The 20,116-nt window shown below is 39.0% G+C and overlaps 1 protein-coding gene across 1 annotated transcript in view; it reads right to left on the reverse strand.

Annotated features, from left to right (window-relative positions):
- Positions 1 to 367: 367 nt before the first annotated feature.
- The window catches only part of LOC127627237 (uncharacterized), a 94,772-nt gene continuing 75,023 nt past the window's right edge, over positions 368 to 20,116 (reverse strand). Inside the window, exons 46-60 of the mRNA XM_052103579.1 lie at positions 17,401 to 17,543; positions 17,048 to 17,196; positions 16,738 to 16,869; positions 15,805 to 15,878; positions 15,496 to 15,637; positions 8,706 to 8,804; positions 8,471 to 8,550; positions 8,212 to 8,298; positions 8,043 to 8,121; positions 7,720 to 7,815; positions 7,382 to 7,462; positions 7,131 to 7,241; positions 6,030 to 6,143; positions 1,368 to 1,478; positions 368 to 1,257 (exon numbers count right to left, since the gene is read on the reverse strand). Of these exons, the coding sequence (XP_051959539.1) occupies positions 1,174 to 1,257; positions 1,368 to 1,478; positions 6,030 to 6,143; positions 7,131 to 7,241; positions 7,382 to 7,462; positions 7,720 to 7,815; positions 8,043 to 8,121; positions 8,212 to 8,298; positions 8,471 to 8,550; positions 8,706 to 8,804; positions 15,496 to 15,637; positions 15,805 to 15,878; positions 16,738 to 16,869; positions 17,048 to 17,196; positions 17,401 to 17,543 (1,582 nt within the window). The 3' untranslated portion in view covers positions 368 to 1,173. The remainder of the gene's footprint in view (positions 1,258 to 1,367; positions 1,479 to 6,029; positions 6,144 to 7,130; positions 7,242 to 7,381; positions 7,463 to 7,719; positions 7,816 to 8,042; positions 8,122 to 8,211; positions 8,299 to 8,470; positions 8,551 to 8,705; positions 8,805 to 15,495; positions 15,638 to 15,804; positions 15,879 to 16,737; positions 16,870 to 17,047; positions 17,197 to 17,400; positions 17,544 to 20,116) is intronic.

Raw genomic sequence — 20,116 nt, forward strand, 5'->3', positions numbered from 1 at the left:
GTTCTTACTTCTGATATTTCAGAACTAATAAATGAGAAATGTGCTATCATTTCCTTTGGAATATCTCTCACTGTTAACATAAACACCATTAGCCTACATCCCAGGTGTAAATAGCTTACAGAACTTTACAGGGCATGCCTACCAACAGTAACTAAGAATGGTGGGGCACTGAATAGTGGACTATAGTGGACCAATGCTGGTAGCCTTATGATGGTTGTCAAAGTAGACAAATAAGCGAATGTAACTCAGGTTATGCTCATCGGACGTTTTAATAATAATAATAATAATAATAATAAGTAAAAAAAAAAATTATAAAAAAAAAGTGTGGGGGGTTCCCTACAAAAGTAGCCCCCTCCCTACTGCGCCCCTGTAGCTGAGATATTCATAAAACAAAATCTACTTTTATGTTTAGCAGATGTGAAGGTCATTCACATCTGGAATGGCATAAGTGTGTGAGTAATTGACGAGAGAATTTTAATTTTTGGGTGAACTATACCTTTAAAGCACAATTTATTCTGTTTATTTATTTATTCTGGTTTGTCATAAAGAAAATCTTCTGCTCCCTCCAGTATTAACAGCACTTAAAGGGACACTGCCTGTAAGTATTACTTATTTTGCTTATATTTAGTTTAATTTTGTATTTTATGAAGGATTGCAGTAGAATAATTGTTTTATATGCACTGACATGAGCTCTATTTCAGGCAGTAACCTTAAAGGCATCTGTATATTAACACTTTAGTGTATTCCAATGAAGAGAGAGGCAAACCTGCCATAAGAAGTCCAATATTTCTATTACGGTTCACACTCATTATCACTTTTGTAACATTTTCTTGATGTTACCACATTATTGAGCTCACTAATATTCTAATCATGTGCAATGATTATGTTAATTTGAGTGGTTAAAGAGATTTCATGTTACATTCTAAAATCGACCAAACTACATTTACATTTATGCATTTAGCAGACAATTCTATCCAAAGCAACTCACAGTGAATTCAAGGTATACATTTTATAAATTTGTGTGATTCCTGCATTATCCTGATAGCATAATGCTCTACCAGTTGAGCTACAGGAACAGTAATCAACCCTTACAGAATATAATTTATATAGGATTTTAAAAATTCTCATAAAACTTAACACTTAACATTTGGACTAAATCTATAGATGTAAACATTATTGTTCAGTCAATGGCTCCCCTCCTGCATCCCTATTTGCATCTTCCAGCATCTGCTTGTATTGGCTTTTGAAGAACCCAGCCTTGTAATTAAAGAAAAATACACAGTAACATTAATTAATGTAGATACATGCAAGTACATTTTTAACTGTGAAGGCAAAAATTGTATTATGCTGGTGATATATATACACACATAATGAAGGGCCGCTGTGATGAGCGCCAGTAGCAGCAGTCCTCCTATTACCCCACCAATGATCTCTTTTGTCAGATCCACCTCCTCATACACCTCCACTTGGGTATTAATCTACAGAAATGAAAGAAAGGGTGAGTCTTCAACCATGGTAAAAAAAAAAGAAATACAATGAAAGCACTGCTGTTTTCACCCTTAAAATAATCGTAATTGAAATTCATCAACCTTTTCAAATTGGAAATGTATTCTCAATAAATGCCTGACCTCATCATCTATAAACAAAGAAACTGCCCTGCTGAAATGCTGAAGTGCTGTGTTCCAATGATCTATAAGTTTGTCCTTATATAATTCTGCATGTTGTAAACGTGACAACATTAAACAAATAATGTCAATAAAAAGGCAGGATCTTGAAAGTGTAGTGTAATGTAGTGTAATTTCTCTGCCACTAGAGGCAAACTGAATTGAATTGTTTCCAAACAGGTTTCCCAAACACTTCTACCTCCCCTTAAGATTGCCCTAACACTGTTTGTTGGTTGCCAGTGAGTGGCTTGTTATTGCACGTGTTCTTGTGTTATCATCAGACAGTCAGCCTTGTCAGCATGTCAGGATGTAATTTTCCTGCGGCTTTAGAGTGATTAGTCGAAAGGTATTTATAGCTGAGGTGATTGGCTTAAAAACCTGTAAACAGAACTGAGTGCCCATGTGCAAAGATGGCAACAAGTGCACACATCCTGGGGCCACATACCAGTCTAGCAGCTGGCATTGAGATTAATGGGAATGCAAATCGTTATGGTTACTGTCGTAACCTCAATTCCCTGATGGAGAGAACGAGATGTTGTGTCGATGTAGTGACACTAGGGGTCATTGTTGAGAGCCCCAAACACCTCCCATTCTTTGAGAAAAGGCCAATGAGAATTGATGAGTGGAATTTGCATGCCATTTGGGTATAAAAGGAGCTGGAATGCCCACTCCGTTCAGTTTTTGTGCTGAGGAGCCGAGACAAGGTCCGGCCATTTCAGTGGCTACTTTGTGTGCAAGAGGGACACAACATCTCGTTCCCTCCATCAGGGAATAGAGGTTAAGACAGTAACCATGATGTTCCCCTTCTGTCACTCACTCAACATTGTGTTGATGTAGTGACACTAGGGGTCCCTATAGAAAAACGCCACAACCACTGAACCGTGTTACGTGAACTGCTGATGCAAATGCAATCAAGCTACTGTGTGCGTAGTAGGTGGAGCTTCAGTCTGCATGTAACCTCCCCCAATGCCCCAAAAGACGTCATGTAGTTACCCATATCCCTGATGGGGGGGAAGTGACGTAACTAGCATGGGAGCAGGCCGCACCAGCCGCAGCCTTTTCTCTATATGTTTTTCTCTCCAGAGAGTATTAAATTCGGCTGGGGCCAGTTAAAGCTATTGCGCGCACCGGGGAAGGTGTTCTTTTCCTTTCCTATTCTTTCAGGGGGAAAAGACCACACGGCGACCACACCCTGCCCAGAGGGGAGGGTAACATGTGGCGATACATCAAGTGGGCTCAAGAGTCGCACATGGAAGAGGCTCAATGGTAGGTCCTGCCATGAGAGGGAGGAGCTCTACAAACACAGTGACCGGGGCAGAAAGGGCTCTGCCCAAGGGAGACGTGGGTCCACAGACTGGGAGACCGTACCATAGAAAATACATCACAGGGGGTTACCGGAGTAATCGGCACCTGTGAAGCACCTATCCCAGTACAGGGCATATTAGTACCCATAGTGGGTCTGGCTGCAAACTCCTCTGCCGAATTCATGAGCCACAGGGCTAGGGAGGAAGGACATCCAGGGTCCACGACTTTGTGAACTTGACTGGGGATAAAAGTGCATGTTTTTGCCTCAGGGTAGTGGAAAGGTGCTGTACGAAAGCAATACACCCGGCCAGCTGTTCCATATTACCAAACTCTAACTGTTCGTACCTGACAAAACACAGGATGAAACCGGCTCAATCCGGAGATTGTTAAATCTCGCTAAGTGTTGGGTGTAGCCCAGCCCACTGCTCTGCGGATGTCTGCTAGAGAGGTGCCATTGGCCAGTGCCCACGAGGATGCCACACTCCTAGTAGAGTGTGCTCGTATTCCAAAAGGGGCGGGCACGGCCTGAGCCTGGTATGCCAGAGCAATGGCACACATGATCCAGTGGGCAAGCCTCTGTTTGGAGACAGCATTCCCTTTCCGCTTTCAGCCAAAGCAGACAAAGAGCTGCTCAGAGCGTCTAAAGCTCTGCGTGCGATCAAAATAGGTGTGCAAAGCACACACCGGACACAGCAACGACAGGGCTGGTTCACCACCTGATGCCTGAAGGGGGTCGTGTGAACCTTGGGCACATGGGCACACGTCTCAGGATGACGTGAGAATCAGCTGGACCGAACTCCAGGCAAGTGTCGCTGACAGAAAATGCTTTCAAGTCCCCAATCCTCTTGATAGAGGTGAGCGCAATCAGGAAGGCCTTCTTAAAGGAGAGGGCTTTCAGCTTGACTGACTCTAGCGGCTCAAAGGGGGCTCCCCGAAGGCCCAGGAGGACCGCAGAGAGATCCCATGAGGGGAAGAGGCATGGCCTGGGAGGATTCAGCCTCCGGGCGCCTCTGAGGAACTTGATGATCAGGTCGTGCATCCCTAGGGACTTACCGTCCACTGCATTGTGGTGGGCTACATTTAGCGGATGCCCACTTCCCTTAATGGGGCAAGAGCTGCCTCTGCGAATATCGTGAAGACATGAGGGGACAGGACGAAGGGGAGGACCTTCTACTGATATGCCTGAAAAAAACAGAGATGTGAAAGTACGTGTCCTTCTGGTCTACCGCAGCAAACCAATGTTGATGCCGGACGCACGTCAAAATGTGTTTCTGCATCAGCATCTTGAACGGGAGTCTGTGTAAGACCCGGCTCAGAACTCGCAGGTCCAAGATTGGCCACAACCCACTGCCTTTCTTTGGCACAATGAAGCAGGGGGGGGGGGGGTTCCATGTACCTGTGGACCGCCCCGCCGTCGAGGGAAGTGAGAGCGGACAACCCGGAAGTCTGTTTCGGGCAGAGTGTTCGGGGTGTCGGTACACGATCCGTTCCACCTGCAAGATCCGTTCTACGCATGCGCGTAATTACGTAGTAGAAAACGTCACGGTTTTCCTACACTATCAGTACCACGCATGCGATGAAACACTTGACGGCCAGGCGGCACAACTTGCGGCATATTTGTGTAACGTTAGTTGTATTGTGTTTAACATTTCACAGCGGGTCTATTTTGATGCTTTTAAATGTAGCTTACGCTATGCATTACGATATGCACGATGTGTTTACGTGGTTGCCAATCCAAAATAATAAAGGAGTTGTGAGTTGTTACATGAACATACATGATCAGTTTCCTCCATACTCTCCTTTGCGATTCATTGCTGTATGGTATTAGGCTTAACATACCGTGTTTTGGTCTGAGGTCAGTAGTATTGTCAAAGACGGTTTGTGTCGTTTTTTATAATTAAAAGCTGCTAGTATTATTTAACTTTTAAGTTGAGTAATTTTGTATTAGTATGGGTCTATATAGGCTAATATCTATATAATCTAAATGATGAAAATAATCCCTTCAATGTTGTTTACAGAAGACTATAAAGAACATAATATGCATTTCTGCCTAGACTATCTGCACTTACATGAAGAAAGAACTACAAACAAGTCTGGGGAAACGTTATAGTGTATTTCAAACTGACAATGGAAATGACTTGAAAGAAGCATGTGTACACACAGAAGTGACATGAGACCAGCGGTGAACAGTAGTGAAGCACACTTTTTGAGTATCTTTATTTAAGAGTAAAAAATTCTCTCTCTCTCACACACGCACACACAAACACACGCAGAGTGTGGGGTGCACAGTCACCCAGATACACTAACAAAATGTATATGGGTGACTGTGCACCCCAACTCCAGCATTTACTCTCAGGTTGAGGGTGTCTTTGCAAATAATCATGAAGGTTTCCATGTCCTGGATGTTTTCAAAAATTAACGTGAAAGGCTCCATGGCATAGCACTTCATTGACTCCTTCAGCACCCTCCACGCTTTCATTTGGTCATCATGATCCATCAACATGGATGTATATGGATGTATATGGTTGAAATGACAATAAACCCACTTGACTTGAACTGTTTGTTACAATCTTCTATTTTTGAATATATCACGTGACGTAACATGTTGTATAAATCTATATAATATATCAGTTTCAAGTTTTTACATTTACATTCCATTTGCGTGGAACAGATCGTGCAGTGTCGTAAATCAAAATCAGCGTCGCAAAACAGAATTATCATTTGCGCATGTGCGTTTTCTACTGCGTCTACTACGCATGTGTAGAACGGATCGTGCAGGTGGAACGGATCGTGTACCGACACGGGGCTCTCAAGCGCGACCCCTAGTGTCACTACATCGGCCACAACATCGAGTGAGTGGCAAAAGGGGAAGGATAGCTCTGGTTTGGTTTTTATATTCAACCAGTATATCAGGACAGACATATTACTGTATCTGCAAATGGCTTTTATGTCTTGTGGCTTGCAAGTCAGAAACATTTATTATCAACAGTTGTCAAGCAGAATAATATCTGTTAAAATCCAAGGTTCATTAAACTTTGACATGAACCATCACAGAATTACCTGGACAGTTGGAGCAGTGTCTTGAGAATCAGTGGAGAAGAAAACATATTTGCTCTTGTCATAATCCAGAGATGCTGTACTGACCAACTGAAAAATAGCAGCTCTGAGCCCAGTCTAAGTGATACAAAAATCATGAACATGATAAAGGTTATGCAGATATAAAAATAAAAAAAACTGTAAAACTACTGTTTTATATGGAAGCTCAAAGAGGCCATGCGTTATTATTATTTTTCTGTCTCGTTTTCTCGTGATCTCGAAATAACTAAGGTTGTTTTCTCGTGATCATGACTTAATTTTCTCGTGATCTCGACATAACAAAAAGTTGTTTTCTCGTGATCTCGACATAACAAAAAGTTGTTTTCTCATGATCATGACTTAATTTTCGAGATCTCGATGTCTCTCTGTCATTGACAACTTCCAGATTAGTGTCAGACACCTTAGAAGAAGACTATCACGTCTACAACTTTTTCGTAGAAAATACAGTGACCCTGAACGTTAGGTCAATTTCATTGCCAGCCAACTTGAGGGACCGGGACGTCTGCATGACTGCGGTCAAGCCAGCCGCGATTTAGATCCGAGTGCGCGCATATTACAGTATTAACGGTACTTTGCGGAAAGCACAGAAAGACTCCTGTTGAGCGCAGAAGAAAGCGAGTATTACTATTGATGAAAAGCGTTTATTAAGTGTTTGTGACGTGCTGCCTGGTGTTTATTAATATGTTTGATTTAGCCTATGTGAAAGGTGACTGGTTAGAATACTCTTGGATAGGGCAGGTGAATATTTTATAACCAAAGTGTAATGAATTAACATAACTTTACATTTACATATAAATTGTACTTTTCTGCCAAGGATCTCTCATTGTCCTTCATACCTTGTAATAAACATTTAATTGTAAATCCTGTAGTTCAATTAAAAACTGTATAGAAAATTAAAGGCAAAAACAACTTTTTGTTATGTCGAGATCACAAGAAAATTAAGTCATAATCACGAGAAAACAACCTTAGTTATGTCGAGATCACGAGAAAACGAGACAGAAAAATAATAATAACGCATGGCCTCTTTGAGCTTCCGTAGTTTTATATCCATTAAAATTTATTTACCTCCTCAATCCATCCAGAGCTCACATTTTCAGATATAAAGTAGTGTTTCCTTTCATTTTTCAGGAGATGTAAATCACAACTGAACACTGCACATGCTGCAACAGAGCAGTTCTAACAGAGATCAGGAGAGAGGGGGTCTCTTAAATGGGCAGTTTACTATCTCTCATAGTTTACTTTACGGGTTTGGAACAACATAAGCGTGAGTAATTGCTGGCAGGATGTTCATTTTTGGGCAAAGTATCACAACTCACCACCACACGTTTTTTTTTGACAACTTCCATAAAATTGGTTATTACAGTTTTTTCCTCTGCCATCTTTTTGCAGTCTGAAATCTGTAAATAAATAAAAAAAAAACTCCTGTAATGGAGGTTTGTTTATCACATTTAAAGCAAAATTTGTGTAAGCTGATGCAGTTGGAAAGTGATAAAGTTTTCCTTTGTGACACTGTCAATCAAATTACTTAGTATCAATGAGCGATGGTTGGGTCTTCTAAAAATACTATATGTGTATAGGGTAGTTATATATTAAGTTAAAACCATTTTAATACTACTTTCAAAACATAAGACAAGAAATTAAGAAAGCAATGTACTTGTAAATTTGTATTTGTCCAGATGTTAAAATCACCCAGTCTCACTGGCACTCTGATGACAACTTTGAAAGCTAATTCTCTGAGGTCATTTTCAACCTGAAAGAGAAAATAGTGCAGAACAAATGAGGATTTATTTACAGTATGGACATCTGAGTGATTTTCTTCTGTTGTTAATAAAAACAAGTGTGTATTTTCATTCCATTTTCCGATTATTTCCTGTTACACTGAGTAATTTGGTCTTTTGAAACAATTTTACTGTACTAAATGAAATGTGTTAAAATCCTTTTATAAGATTTTTCAAGATACTGCACTTGAACCAATACCTTTAATATTTGTTGCACTGGTCTCTGAAGATCCTTTTTTCCTGCAGTAAAATTAATGTGGATGCTGGAATTTTCATGCCTTATGATGTAAAACGAAGACAAATAATTGCAGTAGTCAGGATGAACAAAATATAGGTTCAGAAATGTAATAAAAGTGCAGATCACTGACCTAATCAAGGCAATATAGATGGCGTATTTGACACCAATGGTTTTCTCCTTGGATAATTCACTGTTTTCAGAGTGTTTGTCATTCCCACTGTAAGTGACAAAGGGTTTTGTTTAGTTGTTACATTATCAATTTCTGATATGTGAGCAGTCTTCTAGAGCTATAGTTCAGAGGCTGCAATACACTTGCTCTCAAACAACTTCTGGTAATTGCAGCAAAAACAATTTAGCCCACACAAGCAAAACAAAAAAAGATGCCATACCTTTTGACCAAAGCACTAAATGTCACATTTTGACCAAAAGTACTTCCTTTATTTATACTGTATGTAATCTCAAACACAGCCTATAATTGGGGAAAAATCCACAGAAAGATAAAAACAGATTTAGTTTTTATTGTTTTATTTTTATACTTTTGAAAGTCTGATTGCATTGATAATAAAGGACTAAATAAATAAGCATAAGTACATAAATGTTTGTGCCATGGGTGTTTTCGCTCACCTGAGCATTGGCTTTGAGGATGGGGTTACTGATGTGGCAAATGGTCTCTCCCAATAAAACCCCTGGCTCACCATCAAGAGGCACACACTCCACTCTGCCCTGTACATACAGAAGATTTTTCACATATTTGTATATACTTATACATTATTTTCCATATATATAAGTATATATATACACTCACCTAAAGGATTATTAGGAACACCATACTAATACTGTGTTTGACCCCCTTTCGCCTTCAGAACTGCCTTAATTCTACATGGCATTGATTCAACAAGGTGCTGAAAGCATTCTTTAGAAATGTTGGCCCATATTGATAGGATAGCATCTTGCAGTTGATGGAGATTTGTGGGATGCACATTCAGGGCACGAAGCTCCGTTCCACCACATCCCAAAGATGCTCTATTGGGTTGAGATCTGGTGACTGTGGGGGCCATTTTAGTACAGTGAACTCATTGTCATGTTCAAGAAACCAATTTGAAATGATTCGAGCTTTGTGACATGGTGCATTATCCTGCTGGAAGTAGCCATCAGAGGATGGGTACATGGTGGCCATAAAGGGATGGACATGGTCAGAAACAATGCTCAGGTATGCCGTGGCATTTAAACGATGCCCAATTGGCACTAAGGGGCCTAAAGTGTGCCAAGAAAACATCCCCCACACCATTACACCACCACCACCACCACCAGCCTGCACAGTGGTAACAAGGCATGATGGATCCATGTTCTCATTCTGTTTACGCCAAATTCTGACTCTACCATCTGAATGTCTCAACAGAAATCGAGACTCATCAGACCAGGCAACATTTTTCCAGTCTTCAACTGTCCAATTTTGGTGAGCTCTTGCAAATTGTAGCCTCTTTTTCCTATTTGTAGTGGAGATGAGTGGTACCCGGTGGGGTTTTCTGCTGTTGTAGCCCATCCGTCTCAAGGTTGTGCGTGTTGTGGCTTCACAAATGCTTTGCTGCATACCTCGGTTGTAACGAGTAGTTATTTCAGGCAAAGTTGCTCTTCTATCAGCTTGAATCAGTCGGCCCATTCTCCTCTGACCTCTAGCATCAACAAGGCATTTTCGCCCACAGGACTGCCGCATACTGGATGTTTTTCCCTTTTCACACCATTCTTTGTAAACCCTAGAAATGGTTGTGGGTGAAAATCCCAGTAACTGAGCAGATTGTGAAATACTCCGACCGGCCCGTCTGGCACCAACAACCATGCCACGCTCAAAATTGCTTAAATCACCTTTCTTTCCCATTCTGACATTCAGTTTGGAGTTCAGGAGATTGTCTTGACCAGGACCACACCCCTAAATGCATTGAAGCAACTGCCATGTGATTGGTTGATTAGATAATTGCATTAATGAGAAATTGAACAGGTGTTCCTAATAATCCTTTAGGTGAGTGTATATATACATATACACTATATATATATATATATATATATATATATATATATATATATATATATATATATATATATATATATATATATATATATATATGTCAAGCCACGTTTATATCAAGCCATGTTTAGTTTAGTTAATGTATGGAGTTAGGGTTTTCACATATGTAAATAAACTGCACTTGGGTTCTCCATCTTCACGTCATTGCCAGCGCCAGCAGCTACATTACACAGGCATTGTTGTAGACAAGACCACCTAAACTGAGACCAAGACAAGAGTGTACCGAGACAAGACCAAGACTTTGAGGGGTTGAGACCAAAGTGAGACCAAGACCAAGACCAGACCAGTGTTTGTCCCTAACTGCATGATACACTTACGATAAAATGTGTAACATGCAAATAGGCACTCCTCAAATTGATCTGAAAGATTCACATTCCCATAAAAACACCCACAGAAAACAACTGAATTTTCCTGTGTGTAATAAAACTGAATTCACTGTGTGTGCGCGTGTGTGTGTGTGTGTGTGAGAAATGTCTTGATAAAATAATAAAAAGGCACTGCAGAGGTGAATTATATGTGTGTGAATTGGCCTTTGTTTTCTATGAGCAAACAAATACAAACAAACACTAAGGAACTGAAATGAACTTAATATTTATTCAACACTCATTTTCCAAGTTTTACCATCCACCTAAAACAATAAAATATTTGTGCAAGCATCGCATCAGGTTTTTTGGATGACTCCTCTCTAGAAACCATCATTAAGTACAGAATACATCAAACAATTATTCAATACTCAAGTCTTCACTTTCCTCTGTCTTTTCTTAAACAATATATTAACTTTCCGAGTGGAATGGAATGCAGCAAGAGGCAGATTACTAACGTTAGCTAGCTACCTTTGCTAACATCACTTACACTTAGCTTCCCTATCTTTATCCTTCTTTTCTAAGTGCCGGTTTGACGTGGTCCCAGCTGTCTTGGTAAGCATTGCATTGCATAATTTACATCCTGTTGTGTGTTTTCTTTTGGACACTTTTTTGCAGATGAACTTTTTGTTGTTTATGTCTGTGTTTCCCAACCTTTTTTCTGCCACAGCACACTTTTTACGATAAAAAAATCCCATGGCACACCACTATCCCACATACCCATCGTCGATGGTTTTCCTTTTCAAGAATGTGTCCATGTTTTCTGTCTGTCTTTGCAGCGTGAACTTGTATTGTTTTAAATTCGGCTATGTAAAAAATGCACGTAACATAGGTAGTCTGTATAAGGAAGTCACAGATGCCAAGAGCGCTAATTGGATAATGAAAAACCAACAAATTTGTGTCTTTTCCAATTTGTAGATTTGTTCTTTCAAATTAATTCTTGCAACGGCACAGCAAAACATTTTTGTATTATTATTTATTTACTGTATTTTGCACCTAACTATAAGTCATAACGGGTAAAAATCGCATTGTTGAAAGAGCGAAAAAAAGTTGCACTGACAGAGGTTGGATCCGGCAGGCACCAGGACCTGAGAGCAGCCGACCGGCCTCCATTCACTGTTTAGATGTCAAACACGCTCTGTGAAGATTATAGTACCTAAGAATCTACACATCTAATAACAGTGTTTTTGGACTTGTTTAAAAAAGGAGAATTTGCTTTTAGTAATTGTATGTAACAGTTTATCATATTCTTTTTATGTTTCATGAGAGAATCTGTTCATAACATCTGTAACTCTATGCTATGCACAAATAAACAGCTTTTAGTCTTTGAGTAAAACAATACACCTGTTGTATTCTATTCATTCTTTCAGTTCACTGACTGAAAGTTTTTACTACAAGTGTGTTGATGAAGCATCATTTTGTGGTCACGTGAGGAGTTGCATTTAATAATGGACAAGTTTGTTAGAACAATAATTTTATGATGGACAAAATATTTAAACTGGTTGTATAAAATACTTAATATACATAAAAATATACTTAATTGGCATAGTGGCTGGGAAACACTGGTTTAAGTAGCAAGATTGTATTACAGAATATTTGGCTGACATCTCTCAGACAGCCACAGTTTCTTCTCCTGTCTCCCGCATTCACTTTCTTGGAGTGTGTGTGTGAAGGGGGGTGAGGAGGGATGACAGCCATTAACAGTAACAAAAATTTCAAATTGGAAATTAGTCAAGTTATCGCTTGCCTTTGAAGCAGGAAGTTTTACATCCAATCACAGTAATGATGTTAACAAAAAAATCAGACTACGCACAGGCAATTTAGTGATATCAACGAGCAATGAGACCGAGACCTTCAAAAAGTGGTCTCGAGACCAAGACCAATCTCGAGGACAACAACACTGGCAGCAGGACAATGATCATTCAAACACTGAAGTAAACCCACTAAAGAATCAGAATAAGAATGAGCTTTATTGCCAAGTATGCTTACACATACAAGGAATTTGTCTTGGTGACAGAAGCACAAAGCTTCCAGTGCACAAAATAATAAGAATAAAGAATAACAAGAATGAAATAGAATAAAAAGTGAAAAGAAAATACAAGTATATACAAATGTATATATATATATATTTATTTGTGTAATGAGGGAGGGTGTGGCGAAAGTGACTAACACCTTATATCAAGGTGTGCATCATTATTAGGCAGATTCATTACTGCAAATTAACTGCAAAAGACTTGAGAGGAATTAAATGTGAAGCTACCAGGAACCCATTATCCTCCAATACCACCATATTCCAGAACGGCAATCTACCCGGAGTGTCCAGAAGTACAAGGTGTCAAGTGCTCAGAGACAAGGCCCAGGTCAAGAAGGCTGAAACATGACCACTACTGAATAAGATTCACAAGTTGAAGCGTAAAGATTGGGCAAAAAAATACATGAAGACTTTTCTTTTTTGGACAGATGAAACAGATGAAGGTTTTATGGACAGATGAAACAAGAGTGACTCTCTATAGACCAGATGGATAGGCCCGTGGCTGGATCACTAATGGACACAGGGCACCACTCCGAGTCAGGTCCCAGCAAGGTGGAGGAGGGGTACTGGTATGGGCAGCTATCATTAAGGATGAGGTAGTTGGACCTCTTCAAGTTGAAGATGGACTGAAACTCAACTCCCAAAACGTCCCTACTTCAAGCAATGGTACGGGAAGTGGTCCTCAGCATTCAAGAAGGCCATGATCTTTATGCAGGATAATGCTCCATCAGCAAGGGCCTCAAAGATGCCCAAATAATGACTTGGTCCCTTCCTCACCTGTTCAAATCCTACTTAGAATTTGTGGGACCTTCTCAAACGTGAGATTTACAGTGAGGGAATTTAATAGGCCTCTTTGAATAGCATTTGGAAGGCTGTGCTTGCTGCTTCAGCGAAAGTTGATTGTGAACAGATCAAGAAACTGACTCATTGATGGAAGGCTCATGGCAGTTATTGCAAAGAAGGGTGGCTATATTGGTCACTGAATATTTTTTAAAGGCCAAAAATTTTATTTAATTGTCATTTGTGTTACTTATTTGTTGCACTTGCTCTAAAAATTGAGAATAAACAATTGAGTTGGGAGAAATTATTTTTATAATTTAGTTGCCTAATAATTGTGCACACTTATATATTCCCCTGAGAAAGGCAAAACTCGCTTTTCCTTTGTTAAATATTCAGGTTTGAGGTTCAATAACGCTTTGGATTGACTTAGAGCATTGTGTTTGTTTAACAATAAAATTGATCCTGAGGAATACAATTTGCCTAATAATTGTGTATGTGTGTATAAATGTGTGTGTGTGTGTGTGTGTGCGTGCGTGCATGCGAGTTTGTTTTGCTAGAAAAGTGTGCTTGTGCTATATTTCTTTAAAAATAAATGCAACTTTTTTAGATATTTTGTTACCTACTCCATTGGAATTCACATTTTTACGTGTGCCTTAACCTCATGCAACCCCGCATCCACGTGCGTGGATGTTGTATCTTGGCTTCACTATACGCAACACATAATTTAAATTAATAAAAACTGACTGAATACTGTTCACAAGACACTAGACATTTAAAGGCTTCTGTCGCACAAAACAGCATGCTGTCGATTTCCTTGAATTGCTCCTACTGACACAGCGCCACCAAAGAACATTGAAACCTGTTTGATTGTAAAGAGTAGCATCTTTAGTTTCTTTGTTATGCCACTTAAAAAAATCTGTTAATTGTTCACGTGTCTGCACACTGATAAACTTGATTGTCAGGCACTGCATTTCCACAAAAGTAGATAAAACATGCTCAACCCTAACACATCTGTGGGTGATTTAGCTTAATTTTAATATACATTTTGTTATGTTTAATTTTGTTATCTCTGTGCAATACAATTCAATTCATTAACATTAGTAAATGCATTCCTATATACTGTGTTTACTGTGCCTTTTGACATTGAGATTAAATCCATCCAAAAGCTGAAAAATTTTGCTTTCAGAGGCTTTATATGGAGTTAGGATGAAAATAAGGTGCATTTATAACTGTTCTGAGACCAGTGCAGACAGACAGCACACTGGAGGTTAAGTCGTTTACTAAAAAATGAGCAAGGGAGCATCTTAAAGCTTTCTATGCAGCTAAGTGCATTCAATCCTAAAATACAACCAATAAATCAGTTTCAGGTTGCAGATGATATTTGGACCACTCAACATGTTTGGCAGACATTGGGCAATGGTAATCAGTACATATACTCAGAATTGTATAATGCTACATTTTATTTTGACATGGTTGGCAGTGATTGGATGATGCTGGACATTACTTTGAACAAGAATTATTTTATTCAGCTTTACAGAAATCAGCTTTAAAGTCTGTAATGTCTCAAAAACATGAATAACCAACACTGCTGGAAGCATACTTAACAATTTGATGAAAAAAATCGGACTTCTATATGTTGTCGCGCTGTTCACATGTGTGGATATTCATTTTTAGGAAAACTATTTTCTCTGAAAATTATTTTTCTTGCTTGTTTATTAGGTGCTACTAGTTACAAATCAAAAAGGGAAATGGAAAATGCACACAGGAGTCACGCTCGGGTCTCAGGAGGTTAAGTATTCAAAACATACAATTCCTCTTCCTAAGTTAAAACATTAGTATTGTCTTGTTTAAAATGAATATGAGCTTCTTTTTTTTGCATTATTCGAGATCTGAAAACAATGAATATTTTTATTAATTAAACCATTTCTCATTTTCTGCAAATAAATGCTCTAAATGACCATATTGTTATTTGGAATTTTGAAAAAATGTTGTCAGTTCAAAAATGTTAATTTTACTCAAACACATGCCTATGAATATTAAATCCAGAGTAACTGACAATTTTGCAGTGGTCTCTTAATTCTTTCCAGAGCTGTATATAGTATCATCATTATTATTATATATAGAATTACTATCACCATTTCTGCAGTCTGGTATTACCTGTTTAGAGGTGATTCTTCTGTAAGAAAGTCCAAAAGGGTATTTGAGGGTGAAGTCCGTGTTGTACGAGTTTTCTCCTCTGTTCTCCACAAACACTGTCACATTAATCTCCTGCATGATCCCAACCTCTATGTTTGTAGATCTGAATCAGGTAAACAAAACAAGAGTTAATTCCTTCATGGGCATACAGACAGTTATAACGATTAATTAATTATCATTACAAGAGTGATAAAATAATTAACTAAACAATGAGTCATCTTATATCAATGCTGCTTTCTCCAGTATCAAAATATGAAATAATTAACTCACCCAGAGAAATTGAAATCCATTCTGAGGTTATCAATACAGATGTTATCAGTTCCACAGTTTATCTCAAAATCCAGCTGTAAAACATAGTGAGAGCAAACAAATATTTAAAACAAAATTGTTAACTGTTAAACATTTTTTTTTATTTTTTTATATAAAGATAAATTACACAAAAAGTACTGAATATAGGTAAATTTTTCATATTTGCATATTTTTCTGTACTTCGCGTCTCCTTGGTGTTGATGTGAGAACTTTGTTTATTAATGTAGCATCAGATAAATGAAATGAGTGCATGCCCATAATAGTCTGTGACGTGCAATCTATGGCATGTTTATTTAGCCTGATTGTTAAATCTGATGGCCTCCCCAAAAGTTTACAAGTTTATGATTAGTTTGCTTTCTGCATTTTTGTTTTGTAATATTGTGGCAGCGGGGGCAGGTGTGAGCGCCCTTACCGCTTTTCTCTCCCGGACAGGCGCTTGACCAGGCCCCCGCTGACATAAACATAGTACTTGAATTGTTTGGTATCCATACATAATGATATTGTTCCAGTTTTGGTCATTTAGATTTTAAATGAAATTGCACTGTGTGTAATTCTATTACTGTAAGATAGTATTAAGGAAGTGTTCATAATCATAAATATAAACTTTATTAAAATAAATAAAACTGCTGTTAATTGCATTTTTTCCAACTTTTTTTATTAGACAGGAATTAGTGGAGGAAATGACAGGGGAGAAGAACTGGGAAAGGACCTTGAGCCTTGACTCAAAGTTAGGCTACAGCTAAGACATGTATTTGAACATTAAAACCACACTGCAAAATGTATGAATGCCATTACATTAAAAACAAAATACCAATTGGCATTTATTTTTAAGAAAGATTGCACAAGATATATGAGATGGTACTCAATATGAAATAAGAAAAATGTAATTCTTACATTGTGATCTGAAGTGTTTTTTATCGCTGGCAGGAGTACTGGCCTCAAGTTTTCCATTTTTGTTGATGGAAGACCTTCAAATATGAAAGTTAACTGATTGGACAACGGGTTCAGGGCATCTTCTGAACAAGCCTGATTGATACAAGTAAGCCTTATAAGCAATGTTAATAACATAACAGCATGCATGTGAATAATCAAATCCTAGGGTATTGCATTATTAATACTCAGTCCAAGATTTTAGGCTTAATCAAAGTCACAGAACTTATCACACATATTAAAAAAGAAAATTCCAATGGCATTTGATGCTTACATCTATGAAGAAACGATGATCCTTGCATTCTTTCCTCATCCCAATAGTCATCTGATCATTGAGGACACGTTTTTTGACTGAGAAGTGTGCTCGAAATCTCTGTCGCTTGGCATCCAGCTTTATGGTGTAATTAACATTGGCAGCCACATCTAGAAAATGTATTTATTATATTTATTCATGTAGCAGATAACTTTATTCAAACCACTTGCAAATGAGGAAAACACGTGCAAAACAAGTGCAGGAGCCAAAAAATATTGTCATGGCCACAATACCAAATTCCAAGACATGTGATGTAATATAGCTTTCAAGACACCAAAACATTATTATAGGATGTAATCAGCCTATACATAAACCTGCAATGGTATGTTTGTATGCACTCATGGCGAAGCACACTGTCAGAGTGTTTTCCAGTGTCTTTTGGCAGTCTGTTTCACTGGTTGGGATTTTAAATGGAAAGTAAGTTACTCTTGTTTCCAAGCGCATGATAGGTCTGGACCTGAATGACACACACACACACACACACACACACACGGACAGACAGACAGACAGACAGACAGACAGCATGTTTGATATAAGAATGTTTAATACACCAACTTGTGTGCATCAATGAAAGCACAGAGTTTTTGTATAGAGCAGTTGACATGATCAAAAGATCGCTTATTTGATAAGTGACCTAGAAATCATTATTGATTTTATGTCATAATGTTTCTTTGTTTTATATTTTTCAAAATTCTAAACTTTTTTCATTTACAGGTTAAGATTTCATGCTGAATCCAATATTTTCTGTCTAATTCTTTTGGACACCATTATATACTGTAAGAAGTGGTAACCTGCAATTATTAGTTTAGGAGCTATTTCTACCTGATCTAACCCTTAAAATCAGTTTTGTTGGTGTAACTTAATGTATTAAGGTTGATTAAGTGATGTTAAATACAAGGATCAGTCAATTTTAGCCAGAATGACAGATTGCTCTCATGGTATGGAAGTACTGTACAAGCATTTAGACACTTACGTTAGCTGTGCTGTCCATGTACTGAATGAATTAATGCGCATCCTTGGTTTTCTGTGCATTTACTTGAACTGCTCATTCATTTGTATGACCCATTTTATGGCCCAGATTAGTCGAGGCTAGCAGATTTGTGATTAATTATCAAATTCAGAAATCACTTGGGAGGCAACAATATAAAATAATAATGAATAAGTAAAAAAAACAAAAAAAAAACAAGCGGAGCAGTATAGGCCAAATCAGTCACCTGTTCACTGGGATTCCCCCCGCCACTTCTGATGGCCAGTCCGGGCCTGAATCCACCCTAATATAACTTTGTATTTCAATAAAATAAGATTGCATCTGTACGCCAGTGAATGTACTGTATATCACGAGCGGTGACACATCTGTTTGCATTTTGCCTTGAAATATAACGGTAAAGGAGTGTGACCTGCGCAATAGCGCGGTGATTGGAGTGCATGTCTGGATCAGACACTATTTAGCAGAGAGGTGCCACTTCCATTAAAATGAATGGGAGAAATTGGAATGTCCAATGCCCCTCTTACAGGTAAAAGAGCCAATCATCTTTTAGATAGAGACATCGCCTCTCAATCAACTTTGAAAAAGTTGCTTTTAACTGCTTTTAAGTTGCTTTTGCTTAATCTAAGATAAAGAGACAAAATGATACCAGTGTTCTCAGATTTTACTGCTAATTTGAAATATGTTCTTTGATAGTAATCTTGACCAACCATTTTGGAGATTTTGTTTTTCCCCATTCAAGTAGACTGGAGCTGCACTTGTATGCTGCTTGAATCCGTTGAAAATAGTTCCCAAGGAGCGTTCCAAAGATGGCTGCTGAGTGGACTGACTTTCCTAGAAAGACACTTTGGTCTGTATATACGAGAGAACATCGTCGCACGTTGTCACTCAATATCACTGATAAAAGCCGCAACAAGGACGAATCATCACATTAAAATAACACATTCTAGTGCTGGATCGCCATTTATTATAACTCACAAACTAAATTGAAACTCCTGCTCGAGAACTAAAGATGTTTCTTTTGCATTAGACACATACCTGAAGAATACTTTTCAAAAAGTACAAAATTTGCAAATCTAAAAAGTTGTGAGGTAGGGTCCCAACTGTCCCACCTATAAATTATGCCTAGGGTTAAATAAATTGTTTGACTTGAAAAAAACTTTTGTTCCCCTTCTGTCACTCACTCGACGCTGTGTCGATTGTAGTGACACAAAGGGTCTCTTTTGAGAGCCTTGCATACCTCTAAACTTGAACTTGAGAAAAGGCCAATGTCAAGTTGGCAGACAGAATTTCATGCCCCACCCCCGGACATACGAGTATAAAGGGAGCGGGCGAGCGAATGCCAGACACATTTTTTCTTCGGTGCCGAACGGTTGTGTGATCAGGGAGATGTGTGACACATGACTGCTTCATCAACCTCTGCAAGAGAGCTTTCTGTTGAATCTGACGGCGCATTCCAGCGGTTTTCTCCTCTCTGCACTCTGTGCAGACTCTGCCACTGGGCGCTTCGACAGCGCTTCTCTTATAAAAGAGTTCACTTCTCTCGAATAATTTATTTTCCTCTAAAAGAGTTTGTTTTCTGGTAAAAGAGCAACATACATGTAACACAGTTAAAGGATGGGCAATGAGGAGGCGAGAACCGGCTTGTCAACATAAATCATAATTTTAAATGAAAACTTAAACCAAAAGCATAAACAAACACACACACGACGGACATGACCGTAATTCTCTCTCTCTCGAACCATCGTCACCGGCCACCTTTATCCCTCGCGCGCCTCATCAGGCCGATTGGGGTCCGGGTGCGTGATATTCCGACCCGGTCCCGCCCCCTCCGCTCCACACTGCACAAGTGAGTGTTGAACGTCCTTTTCAGGACGCGTCTTTTTAAAGACTTTCTTTTCTCACAAGAGAAAGCCACTTCAGCTCCCCCCGCGTCGTTCCTTCTTCCCACAGGACTGAGGATGACCCGGCTGGTGTTGAAGGCGATTCGGGGATGACGACGGGCTCGGTTTAGCCGGGTAAATCCCCACGAACCACCCACCCCC

Source organism: Xyrauchen texanus, chromosome 33, assembly GCF_025860055.1.
Source record: "Xyrauchen texanus isolate HMW12.3.18 chromosome 33, RBS_HiC_50CHRs, whole genome shotgun sequence".
Taxonomy (NCBI): Eukaryota; Metazoa; Chordata; class Actinopteri; order Cypriniformes; family Catostomidae; genus Xyrauchen; species Xyrauchen texanus.